General features: G+C 51.3%; 1 protein-coding gene and 2 pseudogenes across 2 annotated transcripts in view; all 3 read left to right on the plus strand.

The window, feature by feature from the left end:
- The window catches only part of LOC139230507 (beta-1,3-N-acetylglucosaminyltransferase lunatic fringe-like), a 50,612-nt gene that overhangs the window by 12,787 nt on the left and 10,688 nt on the right, over positions 1-27,137 (plus strand). Inside the window, exons 1-5 of one of the 2 annotated variants that reach the window (XM_070862335.1) lie at positions 12,536-12,788; positions 12,977-13,025; positions 14,529-14,631; positions 21,711-21,864; positions 25,942-26,027. In XM_070862335.1, coding sequence (XP_070718436.1) covers positions 12,777-12,788; positions 12,977-13,025; positions 14,529-14,631; positions 21,711-21,864; positions 25,942-26,027 — 404 coding nt within the window. In that variant the 5' untranslated portion in view covers positions 12,536-12,776. Of the gene's footprint in view, positions 1-12,535; positions 12,789-12,976; positions 13,026-14,528; positions 14,632-21,710; positions 21,865-25,941; positions 26,028-27,137 lie in introns of those variants that run through there. The other variant, XM_070862334.1, reaches the window with a different exon arrangement.
- On the plus strand, positions 14,742-14,972 carry LOC139230698 (U2 spliceosomal RNA; annotated as a pseudogene).
- LOC139230670 (U2 spliceosomal RNA) lies at positions 16,452-16,689 on the plus strand (annotated as a pseudogene).

Below are 27,137 nucleotides of genomic sequence, written 5' to 3' on the forward strand. Positions count from 1 at the left end.
CCTATCACCCCTCCTTTGGGGGGCACAGCTTGCATTCTCTCCAAAACCTCGCCATCATTGCTGCCTCGCTCCGTGCCTTCAAAACCTTCCGCAACGTCTGCTTCTCCGATCGTGCTTTCGCTCCTCACCATCCTGACCTTCTCAGTGTCCACAGAGCGCTCTGTTTGGTTACACGTCCGTTCGCTCTATTCACTCATGGGGCACGTCTGAACTCAAAGCCCAGGTAAGGGTGTCCAAAAAAAAAAGTTCAAAAATATAAGATAGTCACTAATTTATCCAATAGGGAATTCAGGAAAAACTTCTTTACCCCGAGAGTGGTGAGAATGTGGAACTCGCTACCATAGGGAATGGTTGAGCTGAACAGTGTAGGTACATTTAAGGGGAGGCTAGATAAACACATGAGGGAGAAAGGAATTCAGGGTTATGTTGATAGGGTTCGGGCAGGAGGAGGGTCATGTGGAGCACTTACACCGTATGTCTTGGACGAAATAACGACACAGAATTCTTGGGCCGCTTACAAGGAAGAGCAGCTAAGGTGGTTTCGCATTGCCTTCCTAGAATCATAGAACGGTTACAGCACAGAAGGAGGCCATTCGGCCCATCGAGCCCGTGCCGGTTCTCTGCAAGAGCACCTCAGCCAGTCCCACTCCCCCCGCCTTTTCCCCGTAGCCCTGCACATTTTTTTCCTTCAGGTACTTATCCAACTCCCTTTTGAAAGCCACAATCGAATCTTCCTGCACCACCCTCTCAGGCAGCGCATTCCAGATCCTAACCACTCGCTGCGTAAAAAAAGTTTTTCCTCCTGTCGCCTTTGGCTCTTCTGCCAATCGCCTTAAATCTGTGTCCTCTGGTTCTCCACCCTTCCACCAATGGGAACAGTTTCTCTCTATCTACTCTGTCTCGATCCCTTGTGATTTTGAACACCGCGATCAAATCTCCTCTCAACTTTCTCTGCTCTAGAAACATAGAAACATAGAAAATAGGTGCAGGAGTAGGCCATTCGGCCCTTCGAGCCTGCACCACCATTCAATATGATCATGGCTGATCATGCAACTTCAGTACCCCATTCCTGCTTTCTCTCCATACCCCCGATCCCGTTAGCCATAAGGGCCACATCTAACTCCCTTTTGAATATATCTAATGAACTGGCCTCAACAACTTTCTGTGGTAGAGAATTCCACAGGTTCACAAAAATTCTCTGGGTGAAGAAGTTTCTCCTCCTCTCTAAGTCGAACACTCGCAGCTTCTCCAGTCCATCCACATAACTGAAGTCCCTAATCCCTGGAACCATTCTCGTAAATCTTTTCTGCACTCTCTCTAAGGCCTTCACGTCCTTCCCGAGTACAAATCCTGCTTATTTTGAATGCCTTCTGGTTCGTGACTAGATTTTGGATCCAGCACTCCCAGTCGAGCTGTGGAGACCTGAAAGGGGAGCGAGGGGAATACCAAATGAGGCAGAAAGAGAAAAATAATTCATGTGTGTGTGTGTGTGTGTGCATTAACCAGCCATTGTTTCTCAAAGGCATGAGCTGTAAAGGGCATTTCACACCGCTGAGAAGCTTTGTTTCAGGAAGGTTTTGAGCTTATTGAGTGCGGAGATCACCGCGGTTAAACTGTCTGACAATGGGTACAATGGGCTCCGAGAGGGAAGACTGGTGGGCAGGCAGTCCGTACAATGATGGGCGGGGAGCTGAGCGAGCACAATCAATAGCAGGGGAGGGGATGGGACTGTGCTGAGCATTTGGGACAGGCTGCGCACCGACATAAAACAGATGCTCGGTGCAAAGCGAACCGGTGATCTTCTCCTGCTGTACACCACAGGCCGTCCCTCGAACGAGGATGACTTGCTTCCAAATGGGTTCACAGATGTTTCAACGAAGGACCCGAGGTTCCAGTCCTGAACTCCAATTGAGGGGGTGGAAGATGCCTGTGCGTGGATTTTTTTAATGTGTGGTGACCGTTGCACATCAGCCACCACACGGGCTCTACAGAGCCAGGTCTTGGTCCAGTGGCAAGGGTTAACCAGGACGACTGGAGACCTGCTCTGCTGCACGGACCTAGTGCGCACACATATAACAGTCTGGGCTGGCCCGTGCTGCCCTGGGCCCTCGGCTCTTCTGGGCCCTGTAAACACTGACACTGATTACAGTCTGTTCAAAACACCCCTCCCCTCCGACACTGGACTGCTGCTCATTCAACACTCCCCTCCCCTCCGACACTGGATACTGCCTGTTCAATACTCCCCTCCCCTCCGACACTGGATACTGCCTGTTCAATACTCCTCTCCCCTCCGACACTGGACTGCTGCTCATTCAACACTCCCCTCCCCTCCGACACTGGATACTGCCTGTTCAATACTCCCCTCCCCTCCGACACTGGATACTGCCTGTTCAATACTCCCCTCCCCTCCGACACTGGATACTGCCTGTTCAATACTCCTCTCCCCTCCGACACTGGACTGCTGCTCATTCAACACTCCCCTCCCCTCCGACACTGGATACTGCCTGTTCAATACTCCCCTCCCCTCCGACACTGGATACTGCCTGTTCAATACTCCTCTCCCCTCCGACACTGGATACTGCCTGTTCAATACTCCCCTCCCCTCCGACACTGGACTGCTGCTCATTCCTTGCAGTCTTTTAAAAAATTAGTTCTGGGACGTGGGCGTCGCTGGCAAAGCCGGCATTTATTGCCCCCGAGTCGTTATGAACGCACTCCTGGCTACCCTCCCACATTCTACCCTACGTAAACTAGAGGTCATCTAAAACTCGCACCAAGTCCCACTCACCCATCACCCCCTGTGCTCGCTGACCTATATTTGCTCCCGGTTAAGCCTTGATTTCAAAATTTCCATCCTTGTTTTCAAACCCCTCGCCCCTCCTTATCTCTGTAATCTCCTCCAGCCCCACATCACCCCCCCTCCCCGAGATGTCTGCGCTCCTCTAATTCTGCCCTCTTGAGCATCCCTGATTATAATCGCTCAAACCATCGGTGGCCGTGCCTTCTGTTGCCTGGGCCCCAAGCTCTGGAACTCCCTCCCTAAACCTCTCCGCCTCTCTACCGCTCTTTCCTCCTTCAAGACGCTCCTTAAAAACGACCTGTTTGACCAAGCTTTTGGTCACCTGCGGTAATTTCTACTTATGTGACTTGGTGTCAAACCCCCGTGAAGCACCTTGGGATGTTCCACTACATTAACGGCGCTATATAAATACACGTTGTTCTGCTGCCTCCTGGATATCTATTTTTTAAAAATCACCATGTGTCTTACTGCCGTCAGAGGCTTCTTGGAAGCCCTTTGACCTTTGACTTGGCCCACCCGCCCTGAACCTTCACCTCCACCTTCTCCAGCACTGCCAAGCACTCAGACGGTTATGTGAGGATCACTGGGGAGATGTCAATCACTGGTGGGCCTTGTTGCTGAGCGGACAGGTTGTGGGGAGCTGGGGCTGAGTGATCGCGTGATGGGCTTCCGCGCACACTGTAAGCGCACCTGCCTTTAAAAACGATAGCCATGGCATTTACGGTGGTGATATTAACGGGCCGATGTGCTCAGTCCCTCACTAATCCTATCGGACTGAGCTGGGCAGTGGGCTTGGATCAACAGTGCTCTATCGAAGAGCCAGCACGGACACGGTGGGCTGAATGGCCTCTTTGTGCTGAAATCATCCATGGGTCTCTTTCAATGTTGATTATGTTTATTTAGAATGGGCGAACAGCTCTGCTCAAGCAACGCAAACAGGGATTCCGTGTGAAGAAAGAAGGACTTGCATTTATATAGCGCCTTTCACCATCGGATGTCCCAAAGCGCGTTCCAGCCAATGAAGTACTTTTGGAGTGTGGTCACTGTTGCAATGTGGGAAACGCGGTAGCCATTTTGTGCACAGCAAGCTCCCACAAATAGCAATGTGATAATGACCAGATAATCTGTGTTTGTTCTGTTGATTGAGGGATAAATATTGGCCCCAAGGACACCGGGGAGAACTCCCCTGCTCTTCTTCAAAATAGTGCCATGGGATCTTTAACGTCCACCTGAGAGAGCAGGCGGGGCCTCGGTTTAATGTCTCATCTGAAAGACGGCACCTCCGACAGTGCGGCACTCCCTCAGCACTGCACTGGGGGTGTCAGCCTAGATTTATGTGCTCAAGCCCCTGGAGTGGGACTTGAACCCACAACCTTCTGACTCAAGCAGTGAGGGTGAAAAATACTATATAAATGGTTTTAAAAAAAAAAATGTGGAAGTAATTTTAAAGAAATTCAAAGACGTTTGTTCTGCAGTGCAGACCCAGCAGTGGAGTTTTCAGGCGTGGGCTGTTTATAATGATCTCGGGCTGCGTTAGCAGACCCCCCCCCATCTCACCCGACGTGCCAATAATGTTCAAAGACAATTGGTGCTGGAGGTTTATAATGTCACTGTGAAACAGGAAACGTGCAGGGTACAGAACCAGCCTTGGTTTCCTGTTTGCCACGTCATTGTAAAACTGCCGGGCCACTTCTGAGTGACTCAGTCACGCACTTTATTCTGCCACCCCTGATGCCCGATGCAGACCGTCTAGGTGCCTCAGTTGGTGCAGGCATCAGGTGGTGTAAAAAAAAATACAGAAAGAAAGACTTGCATTTATATAGCGCCTTTCATGACCACCGGATGTCCCAAAGCGCTTTACAGCCAATGAAGTACATTTTGGAGTGCGGTCACTGTTGTAATGTGGGAAACGCAGCAGCCAATTTGCGCACAGCAAGCTCCCACAAACAGCAATGTGATAATGACCAGGTAATCTGTGTTTGTTCTGTTGATTGAGGGATAAATATTGGCGCAAGATACCGGGAGGAACTCCCCCTGCTCTTCTTCGAAATAGCGCCATGGGATCTTTTACGTCCACCTGAGAGAGCAGACGGGGCCTCCGTTTAACGTCTCATCCGAAAGACGGCACCTCCGACAGTGTGGCACTGGGAGTGTCAGCCTGGATTTATGTGCTCAAGTCTCTGGAGTGATTTGAAACAAATTTTGACACTGAGCCACATAAGGGGATATTAGGAGATTGATAACTTTTTATTAACCACAGATATTAAGGGGTTATGGGCCAAAGGCGGGTATATGGAGCGAGGTCACAGATCAGTCATGATCTCATTCAATGGCAGAATAGGCTCGAGGGGCTGAATAGCCTCCTCCTGTTCCTATGTTTCTAAGGAGGGCAGAGAGGCTAAGACTGCCCCCACCAGAGGTAATAGTTTCTCTCTATCTGCAAAAACAGATTATCTGGTCATTATCACAGTGCTGTTTGTGGGAGCTTGCTGTGCGCATATTGGCTGCCCCGTTTCCTACCTTATAACAGTGACTACACTGCAAAGGTACTTCATTGGCTGTAAAGCACTTCGAGACATCCGGTGGTTGTGAAAGGCGCTATATAAATGCAAGTCTTTTAAATTTCTTTTTAAAGACGTATATTCGGCCGTCTCTTTTTTTAAGCGGAAGGAGCCTTGAGCTGTTGAGCTTTCCCTGCTGGTTATAACCTCCCAATCCTTGGCATCGTCCTCGTACACAAAATCATGTGGCAAGGTGAGGTTGTCGGTCCCCGAGCATAAAGGCCTCACTTTGAAAATAAAATAAAAGTCCCCCGAAATCACTCAGGCCCCGTTTGCGTGTAACTGGGGTTTTGTTCTGATCTGCTGCTTCCGGAGTGACAGCCCAGTCAGTTTGTCGAGGATGTTTCCAGTAAAGTGGACAAAGGAGAACCAGTTGATGTGGTATATTTGGACTTTCAGAAGGCTTTCGACAAGGTCCCACACAAGAGATTAATGTGCAAAGTTAAAGCACATGGGATTGGGGGTAGTGTGCTGACGTGGATTGAGAACTGGTTGTCAGACAGGAAGCAAAGAGTAGGAGTAAACGGGTACTTTTCAGAATGGCAGGCAGTGACTAGTGGAGTGCCGCAAGGTTCTGTGCTGGGGCCCCAGCTGTTTACATTGTACATTAATGATTTAGACGAGGGGATTAAATGCAGTATCTCCAAATTTGCGGATGATACTAAGTTGGGTGGCAGTGTGAGCTGCGAGGAGGATGCTATTAGGCTGCAGAGTGACTTGGATAGGTTAGGTGAGTGGGCAAATGCATGGCAGATGAAGTATAATGTGGATAAATGTGAGGTTATCCACTTTGGTGGTAAAAACAGAGAGACAGACTATTATCTGAATGGTGACAGATTAGGAAAAGGGAAGGTGCAACGAGACCTGGGTGTCATGGTACATCAGTCATTGAAGGTTAGCATGCAGGTACAGCAGGCGGTTAAGAAAGCAAATGGCATGTTGGTCTTCATAGCGAGGGGATTTGAATACAGGGGCAGGGAGGTGTTGCTACAGTTGTACAGGGCCTTGGTGAGGCCACACCTGGAGTATTGTGTACAGTTTTGGTCTCCTAACTTGAGGAAGGACATTCTTGCTATTGAGGGAGTGCAGCGAAGGTTCACCAGACTGATTCCCGGGATGGCGGGACTGACCTATCAAGAAAGATTGGATCAACTGGGCTTGTATTCACTGGAGTTCAGAAGAATGAGAGGGGACCTCATAGAAACGTTTAAAATTCTGACGGGTTTAGACAGGTTAGATGCAGAAAGAATGTTCCCAATGTTGGGGAAGTCCAGAACCAGGGGTCACAGTCTGAGGATAAGGGGTAAGCCATTTAGGACCGAGATAAGGAGAAACTTCTTCACCCAGAGAGTGGTGAACCTGTGGAATTCTCTACCACAGAAAGTAGTTGAGGCCAATTCACTAAATATATTCAAAAGGGAGTTAGATGAAGTCCTTACTACTCGGGGGATCAAGGGTTATGGCGAGAAAGCAGGAAGGGGGTACTGAAGTTTCATGTTCAGCCATGAACTCATTGAATGGTGGTGCAGGCTAGAAGGGCTGAATGGCCTGCTCCTGCACCTATTTTCTATGTTTCTATGAAACCACAGAGGGGTTTGTAGTGACTGCAGTCGGACCGAGACTGTGCTCTGAAAACCACTTCTTGTGGTCAGACACTGAGATAGACTTGGACCCAGCTCGGGGGTTCCTGTGGCTGGACAAATGACAGTTTCAAGCGACAGTAAAGATTGTGCGTGAGTGAATTGAATGTCCCAGGATGTTCAGTGTGGTATTTGAGCAAGGCTGGCTTGACTATGCCAGCATGTATTGACACTGCTAATCACACCATATGTCTCCACTTGTTAATTTATTGAGTTCCTCTGCTGGTCCATACACACTATTTGGTGACGAACTGTTGCACAAATGCACAGATGAGCTTCTGAAGTAGTTTCCTCCTTGAAAGAGGCACGTTTGAGCTCTCTAATTATCTTCTTTTGTCAGCCATGGGTCACTGGGCAGCACTCTATCTCGCTTCTGAGTCAGAAGGTTGTGGGTTCAAGTCCCATTCCAGGGACAACATCCAGGCTGGCCCTCTTAGTGTGGTACTGCGGGGGTGTTGCACTGTCGGCTAGCCTCGACTGCTTCCCTGGGCAGAGAATTCCACAGATTCACAACCCTCTGGGAGAAGAAATTCCTTCTCAACTCGGTTTTAAATTGGCTCCCCCGTATTTTGAGGCTGTGCCCCCTAGTTCTAGTCTCCCCGACCAGTGGAAACAACCTCTCTGCCTCTATCTTGTCTATCCCTTTCATTATTTTAAATGTTTCTATAAGATCACCCCTCATCCTTCTGAACTCCAATGAGTAAAGACCCAGTCTACTCAATCTATCATCATAAGGTAACCCCCTCATCTCCGGAATCAGCCTAGTGAATCGTCTCTGTACCCCCTCCAAAGCTAGTATATCCTTCCTTAAGTAAGGTGACCAAAACTGCATCAGTCATGGTGACCATGAAATTACCGGATTGTCAAAAAATCATCTGGTTCACCAATGTCCTTTAGGGAAGGAAATCTGCCGTCCTTACCCGGTCTGGCCCATAGGTGACTCCAGACCCACAGCAATGTTGTTGACTCTTAACTGCCCTCTGAAATGGCAGCTCACCAACTCCTTCTTGAGGGCAATTAGGGATAGGCAATAAATGCCGGCCTTGCCAGCGACGCCCACATCCTGTGAATTAATTTAAAAAAAAAAATTACAACAGCGACTACACTTCAAAAGCGCTTTGGGTCATCCAGATGTCGTGAAAGGTGCTATATAAATGCAAGTTCTTTCTTTTTCATTCCGTTATGATCCCATTGTCATCGCAGTGTCAGCTGTGGCTCAGTGGGTGGCACACTCGCCTCCAAGTCAGAACTCGATCACGTAAATCTAGGCTGACGCTCCAGTGCAGTGCTGGGGGAGTGCCGCCTGCCCCTCGTCACAGACCTCACGCTTGAGGAGCCGCCCGCTTTTAGGTTTCCGGGACACCCACCCGAAGATGGGATTCTTTGGTCGACAATTGACCGAGTGCCAAAGCCTGAGACTAGGCCCCATTTACTCAGAGCAGGCCGAAGGATTTAAAGAGGCTCCCGGCAATGCTGCTCATTACAGAAATGTGTCAGCCGTAGCTCAGTGGGCAGCACACTCGCCTCTGAGTCAGAAGGTTGTGGGTTCTAAGTCCCACTCCAGGGACTTGAGCACAAAAATCTAGGCCGACACTCCCAGTGCAGTGCTGAGGGAGCGCCGCACTGTCGGAGGTGCCGTCATTCGGATGAGACATGAAACCAAGGCCTCGTCTGCTCTCACAGATAGCCGTAAAAGGTCCCGTGGCACTATTTGGAATAAGAGCAGGGGAGTTATCCCTGGTGTCCTGGGCCAATATTTATCCCTCAATCAACTTAACAAAAACAGATTACCTGGTCATTATCACATTGCTGTTTGTGGGAGCTTGCTGTGTGCAAGTTGGCTGCCACATTGCAACAGTGACTACCCCTTAAAAAGTACGTCATTGGCTGTAAAACGCTTTGAGACGTCCAGTGGTCGTGAAAGGCACTATATAAATTCAAGTCTGTCTTTCTTTCATTATGCTTGTTTTTAGAGGTGATTCTCGAGCTCAAGTCAGAGGAACCGTGTGGAACGTGCTTCTCCCCAAAGGTCCTCTCCAGCCTGTCTCACTCGCTCGGCTACTGCCTCTCAACGTCTAGTTCCTGCGCTCTAAGCCCTGTCGGCGTGGAAAATGTAGAAGCCTTTGGTACAAGTAGCGGAGCGAACCGAGGTGGCAAGCTTGCTGAATGAGCTCCTTGCTTAAACAAGGCGAGGCCCAGCTGCCTCTCGCTCGCACACACGCAAAGCTGGTTAAAGTTAGCCAGCACCCCGTGTACTCATGTGGAACCGGCCTTCTGTCTGGCTGATTGTCAGTAGGAGCAAGCCCCGGGCCACAGCCTTTTAATGGGATCGGCTCTGCTTTTCTTTCGAAAGCACTGAGCGATTTTTCTCGGTTGGCAGTGAGGTCAGGGCCGGGGTCGGGGGTGGGGGTGTGCTTGGCAGCCTGGTGTCCCCGCTCTGCTATTGTAGGCGGTGAAAGGCTGGCCTGATGAATTGGGGAAGTTTCTCTCGTTGTGCAGAATGAGGAAGTGCCTTGCTCAGTGACGCGGATATTTCAATCACCTGCCCTATGCGCTGTGACTGCCCAATCTTCCTGTTCCTACATTCAGAAAAACAGGAACCTTGCACTAAGCACAGGCAGAGTCACGCACTGTACCGTAATGATCATATAATCACAGACCGGTTACAGCACAACAGGAGGCCATTCGGCCCATCGAGGCCCGTGCCGGCTCTCTGCAAGAGCACCTCCACCAGTCCCACCCCCCTCCGCCCTTTCCCCATAGCCCTGCAAATTTTTTCCTTCAGGTACTTATCCAACTCCCTTTTGAAAGCCACGATTGAGTCTGCCTCCACCACCCTCTCAGGCAGCGCATTCCAGATCCTAACTACTCGTTGTTAAGCTCATAATAAAGTGATGCAACTGAGTACTGTGTGCAATGAGTAAGTGTGACCTTAGCTCCTTTAATTAAACTCCAGAGTGCAGGTACAGCGTGGGAGGCCTGCTTATATACCGTGCTCCCAAGGGATGCTGGGATCCCTTGGGACTCCAACAGGTAGGCCCTCTGGTGGTGGTATGATACAGGTTGCCGAGGGTTGCATGCATAACACTCGCCAAAAAGTAAAAGAACGTTTTTTCTCGTGTCGCCTTTGGTTCTTCTGCCAATCGCCTTAAATCTGTGTCTTCTGACTCTCGACCCTTCCACCAATGGGAACAGTTTCTCTCCATCTACCCTGTCCAGACCCCTCATAATTTTAAATTCCTCTATCAAATCTCTGGGGGGGGGGGGGCGGGGGAGCGCTAATGGGTCTCAAATGCATTAACGCCCGGGCACGGCGCGGTTAACGACTCCCAATGGGGCGGGGTTTAGCGGCGGCACTGCAGCGTGGGGGTCGTGACGTCATCGCCACGCGCACCGCCCCCGTTAGGGTCCCGCTCCCTGCAGCAGCGGCAGGGCGAAGACACCGACAGCTGCAGGAGGCACGGCTCGGGCGGCCGGCCGTTGCCGGGGCGACGCTTGAAGGTGAGGTGGTCGGGGGAGGGCGGGGGAAAAAAAAAACGTAGCTTGTGTTTCCTGCTCCTGGCTCCGGTTTCTCGGCGGGGTCCTGGCCCCGCGATCGCTCAGCCCGGCACTCTGCCGATCGCTCGGCTCCTCTGCGTCCCGGCCGTCCAGGCAAGTGGCTTTGTTCCTTGCGGAGCCTGCAGCGCAGGCCTTTCCCGTTACGGGAGGGAGGGACCCCCATCGGACCAGGGTGCAGCACTGCCGAGGTGTCCCCCCCCCCCTTTTAGCGCCCCGCTTCCTTCCGAATTTCCCGAGAGGGGCGGGAGTTCTGCGCCTGGCGCCAAGTCTCGCGTCTCCCGACTGTTACCGCCCCCTAGCGGGCCGACACTGAATTTCACCCCCATGGACTTTGCTGCAGAGCCCGCTGGATAGCGATCAGGGGCAGGAATCCTGGCTGAAACTTTTCCTCTCTTCCCACCCCGGCGGAACAGGGACAAACCAGGGACCAAATTCAGTACAACACCTGTGGCGCATTGAGAGATTGAACCATCAGTGGAGGCTACCATACAATCCAAAAGGTCACCATTACGACCTCTGATGAGGATCTAGACATAGAAACATAGAAACATTGAAAATAGGTGCAGGAGTAGGCCATGCGGCTCTTCGAGCCTGCACCACCATTCAATAAGATCATGGCTGATCATGCAACTTCAGTACCCCATTCCTGCTTTCTCTCCATACCCCTTGATCCCTTTAGCCGTAAGGGCCACATCTAACTCCCTTTTGAATATATCTAACGAACTGGCCTCAACAACTTTCTGCGGTAGAGAATTCCACAGGTTCACAATTCTCTGAGTGAAGAAGTTTCTCCTCATCTCGGTCCTAAATGGCTTACCCCTTATCCTTAGACTATGTCCCCTGGTTCTGGACTTCCCCAACATCGGGAACATTCTTCCTGCATCTAACCTGTCCAATCCCGTCAGAATTTTATATGTTTCTATGAGAACCCCTCTCATTCTTCTAAATTCCAGTGTATATGTAGATAGAGAGAAACGGTTCCCATTGGTGGAAGGGTGGAGAACCAGAGGACACAGATTTAAGGTGATTGGCAAAAGAACCAGAGGCGGCATGATGTATAACCTTTTTTACGCAGCGAGTGCTTAGGATCTGGAATGCGCTGCCTGAGAGGGTGGTGGAGGCAGACTCAATCGTGCCTTTCAAAAGGGAGTTGGATAAGTACATGAAAAATAATTGCAGGGCTGCAGGGAAAGGGCGGGGGGGGGAGTGGGACTGGCTGAGGTGCTCTTGCAGAGAGCCGGCACGGGCTCGACGGGCCGAATGGCCTCCTTCTGCGCCGTAGCCGTTCTCTGATTCGAAGGGCCCGAACTCGATCAGAGTGCCGCCCACAGCGGGTGAGGTACCGCCCGAAAAACATTTTTTTTGAAAGGTTCCTCACGCACTGCCCACCTGCTGCCCGGCGGGAGTTTCCTCCGTGTAGTACCGCCGGTGCAACCTTCTGCCGCCCGCCCATGTCGGAGGCTCCAAACATGGGATTTTTCCTTGTGCACGATCCCGGGTGAGGTCTTTATACCGGCGCTCCGCCTCAGATACAAGCTCCTCCAGCTCCTCATTAAACCCGGGAGCTCTGGGCTTCCCTCCATCAGACTTCTTGCAAGTGTTTTTTTTTTGCACTCATTATAACTTCCCTCGCTGGATGGCTGACGATGGTTTTGTTTCTCTCCCTCCAAGTATGGTCTCTCTGCAACTGGCGGGTGCAAGTGAGTGCACAGCGTTGCCATCAGCCCCAATCGCGGTAAAGTGATGACATCGCCCACGAGTAACGACAAAAACAAGAACTGCAAGTCTCGCGCAGGCGCGGTTCACGGCCTCCGATGTTTGGCGAGTCGAGAGGCCTGCATCTACCGCCCGCTGCTGCTGCCGCCCACTCACGCCCGCTCCCGCCCACTGCTGCTCACGCCCGCTCCCGCCCGCTCCCGCCCACTGCTGCTCACGCCCGCTCCCGCCCGCTCCCGCCCACTGCTGCTCACGTCCGTTCCCGCCCGCTCCCGCCCGCCGACGGAACCGCTGCGAAACTCCCGCTCGACAGGTCCCAGCGGCAGTGGCCGGCAAAAACTGTAGTTCCGCCCGGGGACCGCCGGGAAATGGGCGGGCCTTCGCTCTGACCAAGTCCGGGTCCTATGATTCTAGTTGGTTCTAGACAACCCAGTTAGTCCAATCCTTGCAACATAATGCTCGACTCTGTGGCATCAATTCCTTCAATTCTGAATTTTACCAATGGACCAGCAGGTACGTGATTGTGATCTTTCTGCCACTTATCGAAACCTTTGTAACGCACGCGAGCGCCACTCCGATCAATAATCGTGGTGCGTCATTGGTCAGGTGACCATTGTTGTAGATTTCGGATTGTCTAAGGTGCGCCACATTGAATGTAGGAGATGGCGCGTCCCTAATCGTGCTTCTTTCTTTTGTCCCAGACGTACATCTTCACTGACGATGAGGACGAGGAGTTGAAGATCAGGACAGGTGAGAGCTGCACTTTACGTGATGAAAGTCAGTTGCTCCGTGGTGCAAGTTGTAGCCTCTGTGGACCACTGTCGGTTTATTGCACAGACCCTCAAAAGACATAAGTCGTGCCTCAATCCGTGTTCCTGTTAATGTAACTATCAGAGCCTGTTTCTTTCTTTTTTTCTCTCCGTGTCTCTATCCCACCATTCACACCCTATCTCGACTAATGTTTTTCTAACTCCTGGCATTACCATTTGAATTTGGCCCATCATCCCTTTTGTCTCTCCAATCTTTCCTGCCTTCCACCCTATCACAGACTTTCCCTTTTGATCTTTCCTCCCCTCCCCCTTTCAGTGCTTGTTAAGAATCTGTTCTTTTCGAACACTCTCCAGTTCTGATGAAGGGTCATCGACCAGAAACGTTAACTCCGCTTCCTCTCCACAGATGCTGCCTGACCCGCTGAGATTTCCAGCATTTTCCTGTTTTTATTCCAGATTCCAGCGTCCGCAGTATTTTGCTTTCCTGTTAATGTTACTGATACTGTCCGTTCTGGATCTACTGATTTACGATTGGTCCGCTCATAAGGCGACAGCGCTAAGAACCGGCCCCTCTCCAAACCTCCGAGCCCACGTAATTTAAACCGGACGAACCAGCGAGTGAGAAGCACAAATAGTTGGCTTGATTTCTTGGGCCGGCTAACTAGAGCTCAGAGGAGTTTGGGCCACTGATTCATGGTACACCGGTATCTTGTCTGTGGGATTACTTCCCTCATAAGAACATATGTATTAGGAGCAGGAGTCGGCCATTCGGCCCCTCGAGCCTGCTCCACCATTCAATAAGACCAGAGCGGATCTTCCTCAACTTCATTCTCCCGACCGATCCCCCATATCCCTCGATTGCTCCAGAGTCCAAAATCCTATCGATCTCAGCCTTGCATATACTCAATAATTCGTTCATGGGATGTGGGTGTCGCTGGCAAGGCTGGCATTTATTGCCCATCCCTAATTGTCCCTTGAGAAGGTGGTGGTGAGCCGCCTTCTTGAACCGCTGCAGTCCCGTGTGGTGAAGGTACTCCCACAGTGTCGTTAGGGAGGGCGTTCCAGGATTTTGACCCGGCGACGATGAAGGAACAGCCAATATATTTCCAATTCAGGATGGTGTGTGACGTGGAGGGGAACGTGGAGGTGGTGGTGTTCCCATGCGCCTGCTGCCCTTGTCCTTCTCGGGGGTAGAGGTCGCGGGTTTGGGAGGTGCTGCCGAAGAAGCCTTGGTGAGTTGCTGCAGTACATCTTGTAGATGGCACACACTGTAGCCAGGGGGCGCCGGTGGTGGAGGGAGTGAATGTTGAAGGTGAGGGAATGGCCTCATGATGGCCGAATGATTAAGTGAATCTGAATTCAGCTATTGGTTTCCGGGCTTTCCTGTGCACTGATTGGTTCCGCCCCTGGAGCTTGTGCCAGTCACAGGCCAGTGTTCAGGCTCCGACTTGCCACTTCACGCCTTTCTCTTGTCCCCGCACAGGCCACCGGATGATCAACACAAACTGCTCGTCAGCGCACAGTCGGCAGGCCTTGTCCTGCAAGATGGCGGCAGAGTTCGATGTGTTCATAGCGTCACGCCTGAAGTAAGTCGCCAGGCCGGCACGTGGCAGAGGTGTTGGGGAGGCCGTGGGAATGAGCAAGGACCATGTTCGAATAGGAGGCCAGGAAAACAGGTCATAGAATGAGTCAGAGAATCGCTTCTCGGCCTTTTGGCTAAGATCTGCATAACTAACCTGACCAGCCACCATGACCTCCGGGTGGTTTCTCCCTGGTCAGGAAGGTATATGCTTACATTTTTGTAAACAGGAGGTGGGTGGGATGGCTTGACCCATCCACCTCCACGGAGGTGTGTGGGGGACCTGACCCATCCACCTCCATGGCACGAACCTGGTATTGCAGTACTTCCAGGAACGGTGCAGTGGCTCTAGGCCTTTTGGCTAAGAGCATTGGCGCAGAGTGATCCTTGACTGGTGCAGGGTGACCTCTGGCGTTTGTGACTTGACAAAGAATTGGAAACGATTGGCTATGAATTTATAAAAAAAAAAAAAAAAAAATCACAGAATCACAGAGGGATGTCGTTCAGCCCATTTCCTTCTATTCTTGTCTCTCTCATGTGTTTATAAGAACATAAGAACATAAGAATTAGAAACAGGAGTAGGCCATCTAGCCCCTCGAGCCTGCTCCGCCATTCAACAAGATCATGGCTGATCTGGCCGTGGACTCACCTCCACTTACCCGCCCGCTCCCCATAACTCTTAATTACCTTATTGGTTAAAAATCTATCTACCTGTGACTTGAATACATTCAATGAGCTAGCTCAACTGCTTCCTTGGGCAGAGAATTCCACAGATTCACAACCCTCTAGCTTCCCTTTAAATGCATCCACGTTATTCATAGAATCATAGAGCAGTACAGCGCAGAAGGAGGCCATTCGGCCCATCGAGTCTGCACCGGCTCCTTCGACGAACAAACTAATTAGTCCCACACCCCACCCTGCCCCCGCCCTGTCCTTTTCCCCATATCCCTGCTATGTTTTCTCCTTCAAGTACTTAATCAGTTCCCTTTTGAATGTGACATCGAAACATAGCAATCGGCAGCGCAGAAGGAGGCCATTTCGGCCCATCGAGTCCGCGCCGGCCGACAAAGAGTTGCATGGCCCTCGGTCAGCAGCCCTGAAGGTTATCTACAAACCCATGAACAATGGCGGTAAGGTAAAGAGCACCCAGCCCAACCAGTCCGCCCCACACAACCGCGACACCCCTTGCACTGAAACATTCTACACTCCACCCCAACCGGAGCCATGTGAGTTACTATTGCGTGTGTACCACACCCCTGTCAGGCAGGTTCCAAATCCTAGTCGCTCGCTGCGTAAAAATGTCTATCCTCATGTCGCCTCTGGTTCTTTTACCGATCACCTTAAAGCTGTAGCCTTTGGTTACTGACCCTTCAGCCGTTGGTAGCAGTTTCTCTTTAAGTACTCTATGGAGAATAACCCCCAGCTTCTCCAGTCTATCCACGTAACTGTAATCCCTCAGCCCTGGACCCGTTCTGGTAAACCTCTTCTGCACTCTCTCCACGTCCTTCCTGAAGTGCAGTGCCCGGAACTGCACACAATGCTCCAGCTGGAGTCGAACTGGTGTCTGCTCGAGGTTTTGCATAACTTCCTGGCTTTTGTGCTCTCTTGCCTCTGTTTACAAAGGCCAGGGTCCCGTGTGCTTTATTTAATTACTTGGTTAACCTGTCCTGCCGCCTTCAAAGATTTGTTCACAAGCAGCCCCCCCAGGTCTCTCTATTCTTGCACCCCCTTTTGTGCATCTGGTCGCTGCTACCAAAATGTCCCACCTCTCACGTTCTGCGTTGAATTGCAACTGCCATGTGTCCACCCATTGCACCAGCCTGTCTAATCGCTTCTCGGCCTTTTGGCTAAGATCATGCGTAACTGACCTGACAGGGGAGTAACTATGACCCCAACGTGGTTCTCCCTGGATCAGGAAGGTGATTCTCCTATGCTTTTTGGAAATAGGAGGTGGGTGGGGTGGCTTCACCCATCCACTCCACGGAGGTGTGTGGGGGAGCCTGACCCATCCACCTCCATGGCACGAACCTGGTATTGCAGTACTTCCAGGAACGGTGCAGTGGCTCTAGGCCTTTTGGCTAAGAGCATTGACGCAGAGTGATCCTTGATGTGTGCAAGGTGACCTCTGGCGTTTGTAATCTGACAAGATGATCTGACAAAGAATTGGAAAGATTGGCAACGAATTAAAAAAAAAAAAATCACTGTCTTCCCCACTGTTTCTGTAAAGCACTTTGAGACGTCCGGTGGGTGTCAAAGGCGCTAGCTAAATGCAAGTCTTACTTTGACCACATTTCCAGGTTTCGAGTCATCTACACGTTTCGAACTTGTGCCCTGCACACAGCCCCCGCCCCCTCCCACCACAAGTCCACGTCATTAATGTGCATCAAACACAGCAGTGGTCCCAGCACTGAACCTTATCGGGCATCACCGTGTACCTCCCTTCAATCTGAAAAACCAGCCATCCGCCACAAGACACCACGAGTCTGCGCTCACCACCATCTGCACTGTCCGAGCAGCCCAGAGTTGTTGCTGCAACGAAAGGTTGTGGGTTCGAGTCCCACTCCAGGGACTTGACATAAATCCAGGCTGACACTCCCAGTGCAGTGCTGAGGGAGCGCCGCACTGTCGGAGGTGCCGTCTTTCGGATGAGACGTTAAACCGAGGCCCCGTCTGCTCTCAGGTGGACGTAAAAGATCCCACGGAACTATTTCGAAGAAGAGCACGGGAGTTACCCCCGGTGTCCTGGGGCCAATATTTATCCCTCAACCAGCATCCGATTATCTGGTGATTATCACATTGCTGTTTGTGGGAGCTTGCGGTGCGCAAATTGGCTGCCGCGTTTCCCACATTACAACAGTGACTACACTCCAAAAGTGCTTCATTGGCTGTAAAGCGCGTTGAGACGTCCGGTGGTCGTGAAAGGTGCTATATAGATGCAAGTCTGTCTGTCTTTTTAACTCCAGCTGGCGTTCGCTGAGGTGGGAGATTTCTGTGTGGGACTTTGTTTCTTGTGCTGCACAAGCTGACTGCTGAGCACTCTCTCCCCCTGCAGGAACAGCTTTGAATTGCACAGCAAGAGCGATGCCATTCGCCTGATGGCAATAACAACAACAACTTGCATTTATATAGCGCCTTTAACATTGTAAACGGTCCCAAGGCGCTTCACAGGAGCGTAATTAGACAAAATTTGATACCGAGCCACATAAGGAGATATTAGGACAGGTGACCAAAAGCTTGGTCAAAGAGTTTGGTTTTAAGAAGCGTCTTGAAGGAGGACATAAGAAATGGGAGCAGGAGTAGGACATACGGCCCCACGAGCCTGCTCCGACATTAAATGAGATCCTAGAAACATAGAAACATAGAAAATAGGTGCAGGGAGTAGGCCATTTGGCCCTTCGAGCCTGCACTGCCATTCAATAAGATCATGGCTGATCATTCCCTCAGTACCCCTTTCCTGCTTTCTCTCCATACCCCTTGATCCTCTTAACCATAAGAGCCATATCTAACCCCCTCTTGAATATATCCAATGAACTGGCATCAACAACTCTCTGTGGCAGGGAATTCCACAGGTCAACAACTCTCTGAGTGAAGAAGTTTCTCCTCATCTCAGTCCTAAATGGCCTACCCCTTATCCTAAGACTATGTCCCCTGGTTCTGGACTTCCCCAACATCGGGAACATTCTTCCCGCATCTAACCTGTCCAGTTCCATCAGAATCTTATATGTTTCTATGAGATCCCCTCTCATCCTTCTAAACGCCAGTGAATAAAGGCCCAGTTGATCCAGTCTTTCCTCATATGACAGCCCAGCCATCCCGGGAATCAGTCTGGTGAACCTTCGCTGCACTTCCTCAATAGCAAGAACGTCCTTCCTCAGACTAGGAGACCAAAACTGAACACAATATTCCAGGTGAGGCCTCACTAAGGCCCTGTACAACTGCAGTAAGATCTCCCTGCTCCTATATTCAAATCCCCTAGCTATGAAGACCAACATACCATTTGCCTTTTTTACCGCCTGCTGTACCTGCATGCCCACTTTCAGTGACTGATGAACCATGACACCCAGGTCTCGTTGCACCTCCCCTTTTTCTAGTCTGTCGCCATTCAGATAATATTCTGCCTTTGTGTTTTTGCCCCCAAAATGGATAACCTCACATTTATCCACTGCATCTGCCATGTATTTGCTCACTCACCTAATCTGTCCAAGTCACCCTGGAGCCTCTTAGCGTCCTCCTCACAGCTCACACCGCCACCGCAAACTTGGAGATATTGCACTCTATTCCTTCATCCAAATCGTTAATGTATATTGTAAAGAGCTGGGGTCCCAGCACTGAGCCCATGGCTGATCTTCGACCTCAGCTCCATTTTCCCGCCCGATCCCCATATCCCTCGATTCCCTTCGTGTTCAAAAATCTATCGACTTCAGTCTTGAATAGACTCAACGACTGGGGCAGAGAATGCTAAAGATTCACAAGCTATTGTGAAGACACTTCTCCTTATCTTATTCTTAAATAGCTGAGAAGGGAGGGGTAGAGAGGCGGTGAGGGTTAGAGAGGCGGTGAGGGTTAGAGAGGCGGTGAGGGTTAGAGAGGCGGTGAGGGTTAGAGAGGCGGTGAGGGGTAGAGAGGCGGTGAGGGGTAGAGAGGCGGTGAGGGGTAGAGAGGCGGTGAGGGTTAGAGAGGCGGTGAGGGGTAGAGAGGCGGTGAGGGTTAGAGAGGCGGTGAGGGGTAGAGAGGCGGTGAGGGGTAGAGAGGCGGTGAGGGTTAGAGAGGCGGTGAGGGTTAGAGAGGCGGTGAGGGGTAGAGAGGCGGTGAGGGGTAGAGAGGCGGTGAGGGGTAGAGAGGCGGTGAGGGGTAGAGAGGCGGTGAGGGTTAGAGAGGCGGTGAGGGTTAGAGAGGCGGTGAGGGGTAGAGAGGCGGTGAGGGGTAGAGAGGCGGTGAGGGTTAGAGAGGCGGTGAGGGGTAGAGAGGCGGTGAGGGTTAGAGAGGCGGTGAGGGTTAGAGAGGCGGTGAGGGTTAGCGAGGCGGTGAGGGTTAGAGAGGCGGTGAGGGTTAGAGAGGCGGTGAGGGGTAGAGAGGCGGTGAGGGGTAGAGAGGCGGTGAGGGTTAGGGAGGCGGTGAGGGTTAGAGAGGCGGTGAGGGTTAGAGAGGCGGTGAGGGGTAGGGAGGCGGTGAGGGTTAGAGAGGCGGTGAGGGTTAGAGAGGCGGTGAGGGTTAGAGAGGCGGTGAGGGTTAGAGAGGCGGTGAGGGTTAGAGAGGCGGTGAGGGTTAGAGAGGCGGTGAGGGGTAGAGAGGCGGTGAGGGTTAGAGAGGCGGTGAGGGTTAGAGAGGCGGTGAGGGTTAGAGAGGCGGTGAGGGTTAGAGAGGCGGTGAGGGTTAGAGAGGCGGTGAGGGTTAGAGAGGCGGTGAGGGTTAGAGAGGCGGTGAGGGTTAGAGAGGCGGTGAGGGTTAGAGAGGCGGTGAGGGTTAGAGAGGCGGTGAGGGTTAGAGAGGCGGTGAGGGTTAGAGAGGCGGTGAGGGTTAGAGAGGCGGTGAGGGTTAGAGAGGCGGTGAGGGTTAGAGAGGCGGTGAGGGGTAGAGAGGCGGTGAGGGGTAGAGAGGCGGTGAGGGGTAGAGAGGCGGTGAGGGGTAGAGAGGCGGTGAGGGGTAGAGAGGCGGTGAGGGTTAGAGAGGCGGTGAGGGGTAGAGTGGCGGTGAGGGTTAGAGAGGCGGTGAGGGGTAGAGAGGCGGTGAGGGGTAGAGAGGCGGTGAGGGGTAGAGAGGCGGTGAGGGGTAGAGAGGCGGTGAGGGGTAGAGAGGCGGTGAGGGGTAGAGAGGCGGTGAGGGGTAGAGAGGCGGTGAGGGTTAGAGAGGCGGTGAGGGGCGGTGAGGGTTAGAGAGGCGGTGAGGGGTAGAGAGGCGGTGAGGGTTAGGGAGGCGGTGAGGGGTAGAGAGGCGGTGAGGGGTAGAGAGGCGGTGAGGGGTAGAGAGGCGGTGAGGGTTAGGGAGGCGGTGAGGGTTAGGGAGGCGGTGAGGGTTAGGGAGGCGGTGAGGGGTAGGGAGGAAATTCCAGAGCTTAGGGCCCAGGCAGCTGAAGGCATGGCCGCCAATGGGTCAGAATTGAAGGAGCGCTGAGATCTCGGGGTGGAGGGGTGGCAGGCGGTGTGAAGCGGGTGGTTGTCGGGCTGGAGGAGGTTGTGGAGAGAGGGAGGGGTGAGGAGGCCGTGGTGGATACACGCTGCAGCCAGGGGGCGCCGGTGGTGGAGGGAGTGAATGTTGAAGGTGGTGGATGGGGGGCCGATCGAGCGGGCTGCTTTGTCCTGGATGGTGTCGAGCTTCTTGTGTTGTTGGAGCTGCACTCATCCAGGCAAGTGGAGAGTGTTCCGTCACACGCCTGTCGCCCTATTTGGCCCCCGCGCGCTTCACCTCAGTCACAATAATAAGAACAAGAAATAGGAGCAGGAGTAGGCCATACGGCCCCTCGAGCCTGCTCCGCCATTCAATAAGATCATGGCTGATCTGATCTTGCCCTCAACTCCACTTCCCCACCTACTCCCCATAACCCCTTATCCCCTTATCTGTTAAGAAACTGTCTATCTCCGTCTTAAATTTATTCAATGTCCCAGCTTCCACAGCTCTCTGAGGCAGCGAAATCCACAGATTTACAACCCTCTGAGAGAAGAAATTTCTCCTCATCTCAGTTTTAAATGGGCGGCCCCTTATTCTAATATCATGCCCTCTAGTTCTAGTCTCCCCCATCAGTGGAAACATCCTCTCTGTATCCACCTTGTCAAGCCCCCTCATAATCTTAAACGTTTCGATAAGATCACCTCTCATTCTTCTGAATTCCAATGAGTAGAGGCCCAACCTACTCAACCTTTCCTCATAAGTCAACTCCCCCTCATCTCCGGAATCAACCTAGTGAACCTTCTCTGAACTGCCTCCAAAGCAAGTATATCCTTTTGTAAATATGGAAACCAAAACTGCACGCAGTGTTCCAGGTGTGGCCTCACCAATACCCTGTATAGCTGCAGCAAGACTTCCCTGCTTTTATACTCCTTCTGTAATAGTCCACCTCTAACCTCTGCCATCCTCCTGCCGATTCTCCAGGTGGTTTTGCCATGTGGATGACGATAACTATGTCAATGTGCGAGCCCTGCTGAACTTGCTCTCGAGTTTCCCGCCAACGCAGGACATCTACCTGGGAAAGCCCAGCCTGGACCGGCCGATTGAGGCGTCTGAAAAGTTGCCTAACAATAAAACGGTGAGCGACTTCAGATTATATTGAAGGCAATCCTTTTCCATTGAAATGTTATTCTGGGTTTACAAATACAGTTATCGAATATAGCCCAGTGGTTATGTTACTGGTCTAGGAATCCCGAGGCCTGGACTTATGATCTGAGGGACAGGAGTTCAAATCCCACCGTGGAGGTTGGGGAATTTAAATTCAATTTGTAAAAAAAAAATAATCTGGAATTAAGCAAAAGCCAGTAGAAGTGCAGCGCCTAAAATCCGGAACCCTCAGGACTTGAGGCTGTTCCGGATTCCGGACTTTCGATTTGTTTTCTGACAGCAGAAACCAGAAACACGAAGCTCAGATTCGATATTTCCGGATTTCGGAACGGCGGGGGGATTCCCGCCAAAGAGCTGTGCTGGACCTCCGGCCCCGCCGAGGATGCTGTTGGGCGGGCCCCACCGAGGAGGCCCGAGGTAAGGGCAGCTGCCGTAAGGCGAGGCCCAAGGCCACCGATCGTCCTGGAGTCCGGATTCTGGAACATTCCGGATTCCGGAACTCCATATTCTCGACGCCGCACCTGTACCAGTAATGGTGACCGTGAAACTACGGATTGTCGTAAAAACCCCATCTGGTTCACTAATGTCCTTCAGGGAAGGAAATCTGCTGCCCTTACCCAGTCTGGCCGATATGTGACTCCAGACCCACAGCAATGTGGTTGACTCTTAACTGCTCTCTGAAATGGCCCAGCGAGACACTCAGTTGTTCTAAGGCAATTAGGGATGGGCAATAAATGCTGGTCTTGCCGGAAACCGCCACCTCCTTTGAACGAATAAACAAAGATAGAATCATAGAATGATACCGCACAGAAAGAGGTCATTCGGCCCATCGTGCCTGTGCCGGCTCTTTGAAAGAGCTGTCCAACTAGTCCCACTCCTCATGCTCTTGCCCCATAGCCCTGTACATTTTCCCCCTTCAAGTATTTATCCAATTCCCTTTTGAAAGTTATTATCGAATCTGCTTTCACCGGCCTTTCAGGCAGAGCGTTCCCGTTCACAGTAACTCGCTGCGAGATTTTTTTCTCCTCATGTCGCCTCTGGTTCTTTTGCCAATGACCTCAGATCCGTGTCCTATGCTTCCACCGCCCTTGTAATTACTTAAACGTTGCTAGGCAACTTACCTGGCCTTTATACTGGGCACCGGGAGATGGGTTTGCTGCCGCGGTTGTATACACTCATACACACTAGGAATCGACGCTTTGTTGCTGGTGGTTTGAGGAGGGGTTAGATTGACAGGGTGCATGAAGGGTTACCCGGTTTTGTTTGTACTGCCATTTCCTTGTTCTTGTAGTGCCCACGGGTGGTGGCGGGCGTCAGTATTGCCAACACTCCATGATTTACAATAAGCATTGGCCTGGTACAGTGGGCAGTACTCTCGGCCTTGACTCAGAAAGTTGTGGGTTCAAGTTCCACTCCAGGGCATTGAGCGCAGAAATCTAGGCTGACACTCCCAGTGCAGTGCTGAGGGAGTGCCGTCTTTCAGATGAGACGTTAAACCGAGGCCCCGTCTGCTCTCTCGGGTGGACGTAAAAGATCCCATGGCACTATTTCGAAGAAGAGCAGGGGAGTTATCCCCGGTGTCCTGACCAATATTTATCTCTCAATCAACATAACAAAAACAGATTATCTGGTCATGATCACATTGCTGTTTGTGGGAGCTTTCTGTGCAAAAATTGGCTGCCATGTTTCCCACATTATAACAGTGACTACACTCCAAAAATACTTCATTGCCTGTAAAGCGCTGAGGTGTCCGGTGGTCGTGAAAGGTGCTATATAAATGCAAGTCTTCCTTGTCTTCCTTGTCTTCCTTTCTTTCTCTCTTTCTCTCCTTCGTTATCTCCTTCTCGCTCCTCCTTTCTCTTCTCCTTTCTCTCCTCCTTTCTCTCCTCCTTTCTCTCCTCTCTCTCTCCTTCTCTCTCTCCTTCTCTCTCTCCTTCTCTCTCTCCTTCTCTCTCTCCTCTCTCTCCTTCTCTCTCTCTTTCTCTCTTTCTTTCTCTCTTTCTTGTTTTCTCGCTGTGAGTTAAATCTCGGCTGAACGCTCCAGTGCAGTTTTGAGGGGGTGCTGCACTGTCGGGGGCCCCCGTTTTCATCCGGTGAATATTAAGGATCCAACGGCACTATTTGAAGTGCAGGAGATTCTTCCAGGCTGCTGGCCGACGTTCCTCCCTCAGCCATTAACAGATCGGCTGGCAAATCCCTCCCCGGGGTCCAGTTCCATGCTCACTGGTGGCCCATTGGATATCTGTTTATGTTCCTTGCCAGTGAGTTACCTCATTACTTGGGCACCAGCCTGCAGCCCGATACTGGGCCCCTGGCCCTACCGCCAGGTGTCGCACCTCCAGAAGGGAGCGCTGTGTGTGGGTCAGGAGTGGAAACCGTAGCTGATGTTCCTGCCCTGAGGCAACAACAACTTGTATTTATATAGCGCCTTTAACGTAGTGCAACCTCCCAAGGCGCTCCACAGGAGTGTTATGAGACAAAACATTTGACACCGAGCCGCAGAAGGAGAAATTGCGGCAGATGACCAAAAGCTTGGTTAAAGAGCTCGTAGGGACATGATAGGCCCTATTTATAGCCCCGACCTGTGGGCCGCCCCGACCTGTGTGAGAACACCACCGCAGGTCGAGGCTCTAAATAGAGCTGGAGCGTCGGGCCCTGGAACATCGCGGGCAGAGGTGCAGCGAATGAGGGTACGGGGCCCAGAAGAGGCGACGGCCCAGGGACAGCACGGGCCCAGCCCACACTGTGCGATATGTGAGCGCACTAGGTCCGTGCAGCAGAGCAGGTCTCCAGTCGTCTTGGTTAACCCTTGCCACTGGACCAAGACCGAGCTCTGTCAAGCCCCGTGTGGTGGCTGGTGTGCAACGGCCACCCCACGTTAAAAAAATCCACCCACAGGCACCCTCCACCTCCTCAACTGGAGTTCAGGACTGGAACATCGGGTCCTTCATTGAAACATCTGTGAACTCTCATGGAAGCAAGTCATCCTCGTTCGAGGGACCGCCTATGAAATATGATCGGCCCAATTGCCTCCTTCTGTTCCGTAAAATACTAAGATTCTGTGATTTGAACCTTCAAGATCTGTCCTATTATCACATGGAAAAAGCTCAATTCAATCAAGGAGAAGAAAGCCTTGAAAAGACAAAACAAATATTGGCATGCGGACATTAATATGTTTATCGCAAGTTTCTTTGTACGTGTTTTTTATTGGAATCTTCACTATCAACAACAACAACAACAACTTGGACTTATATAGCGCCTTTATCGTAGTGAAACGTCCCAAGGCGCTTCACAGGAGCATTATGAGATAACATTTTTGACACCGAGCCACGTATGTAGAAATTAGCGCAGGTGACCAAAAGCTTGGTTAAAGAGGGAGGTTTTAAGGAGCGTCTTGAAGGAGGAAAGAGAGGTAGAGAGGCGGAGAGGTTTAGGGAGGGAGTTCCAGAGCTTGGGGCCTCGGCAACAGAAGGCACGGCCACCGATGGTGGAGCGATTATAATCAGGGATGCTCAAGAGGGTAGAATTAGAGGAGCGCAGACATCTCGGGGGAGGGGGGGGGGGCGTTTGTGGAGCTGGAAAAAACAAAAGGAATTTTATTTCAATGTGTTAAGCACGCGGTCAGTAATATTCTTGAGTTGACTTGATTGACCAGAGACTTGAGCACAAAATTCTAGACTGACACTCTCAGTGCAGTGCCAAGGGAATGCTGCACTGTCGGAGGTGCCGTCTTTCAGATGAGACGTTAAACCGAGGCCCCGTCTGCTCTCTCAGGTGGACATAAAAGATCCCATGGCACTATTCTGAAGAAGAACAGGGGAGTTCTTCCCAGGGTCCTGGGGCCAATATGTATCCCTCAATCAACATAACAAAAACAGTTTATCTGGTCATTATCACATTGCTGTTTGTGGGAGCTTGCTGTGCGCAAATTACTTAATTGGCTGTAAGGTCATGACAGGCGCTGTAGAAATGCTTTTAAAAAAAATTCACATAGCAGAACGTCAGGCTGATGGTGGCCATGGATAATGATTTGATCTTTATTTTATAGAAATCTGTGTTCTTTTGGTTCGCCACCGGTGGAGCGGGATTCTGTATCAGCCGTGGATTGGCCCTGAAGATGGTGCCTTGGGCAAGGTAGGTGTGCCATCCATTAATCGAAAGAATGGGGGACAGGTTTCAATATAACTGACGGCAGTTATTGGGGGGTATATGTAAGGGGTGGTTTGCAGGGGGTCAGCTTTCCCTTCTGACCTTATATGAGCGGTTCCGAATCGCTCCCACACCCTTGGTTCTAGACACTGGAATTATGAAGGGACTGTGACAGACTTGGACAGACAATCGGTTTCAAGGTAGGAAGCAGGTATGGCTTTATTGTGTTTAAAAAGAAGTAAAAGGCACACCTTTAATAACACACACAGACCAATACACACTGAAGGGTGCAACACATTGAATAAAATGTCAAATTACAGCCTGTGGGGAAAAGAATACAGCTTAAACTCTAAATGGGGTAAAGAGGAGAATGCAGATACATTTACACAAGTTATCCCAGCCTCCCCCCTCCCAAGTCCCCTAACTAACTAAGTTATAGCTCTGGGGGTTCAGGGGCCATGCTCACCAATCCCTTTAGACAGTTGCCGGTGAATCACGGTTTCGGGGTTCGCTGCACTTGGCCTTCTAGGCGAGCCGTACTCCGGACGGAGGAGAGGACTTCGGACTGCGTAGTCTTCGGTTGGGGTGCGTCCGTTGATGCGCTAAGTTGCGTTTTGGATGTTTGGGGTAAATACCCACTTTCTTTGGTTAGGAATAGTTTTAGCTAGTCCCTTTTGGTAATTTCTCCCCTGTTGGGTCGTTCAGAAGTAGATTGTAGAGTGGAAATAAAGGTCGATTCTTTGGTTTTTGCTGAGTTGGTTTCGGTTGGTCGTTTCGCTGGTTGTGATGGCCCGGGTTGTCAATTTGGTTGCTGAAAAATCTTCTGTTTCATGGGCCTCGTGCTCGGTCGGTTCCTGATGAGTTCTGGTAGTTTCCTTCACTATTCCATTTCTTCACCGTAGAGCAAGCAGGCTGCCTGTGTCTGTCTGTGTTCCTTTTGAGTCTCTGCGAGTTCCAGGCTCTGTGTTCTGCTAGCTTTGAGTTCTGCTAGTTTTCCTGTGTTCTGCTAGTCTTTCCTTGTAAAACTTGGGGATAGATATATCCCCCAAAAAAGGCTCCGTTATCTCCCATCAAATCTCTTGGGCTCTGTTTAAA

This window comes from Pristiophorus japonicus, chromosome 19, assembly GCF_044704955.1.
Source record: "Pristiophorus japonicus isolate sPriJap1 chromosome 19, sPriJap1.hap1, whole genome shotgun sequence".
In the NCBI taxonomy this organism is placed as follows: domain Eukaryota; kingdom Metazoa; phylum Chordata; class Chondrichthyes; family Pristiophoridae; genus Pristiophorus; species Pristiophorus japonicus.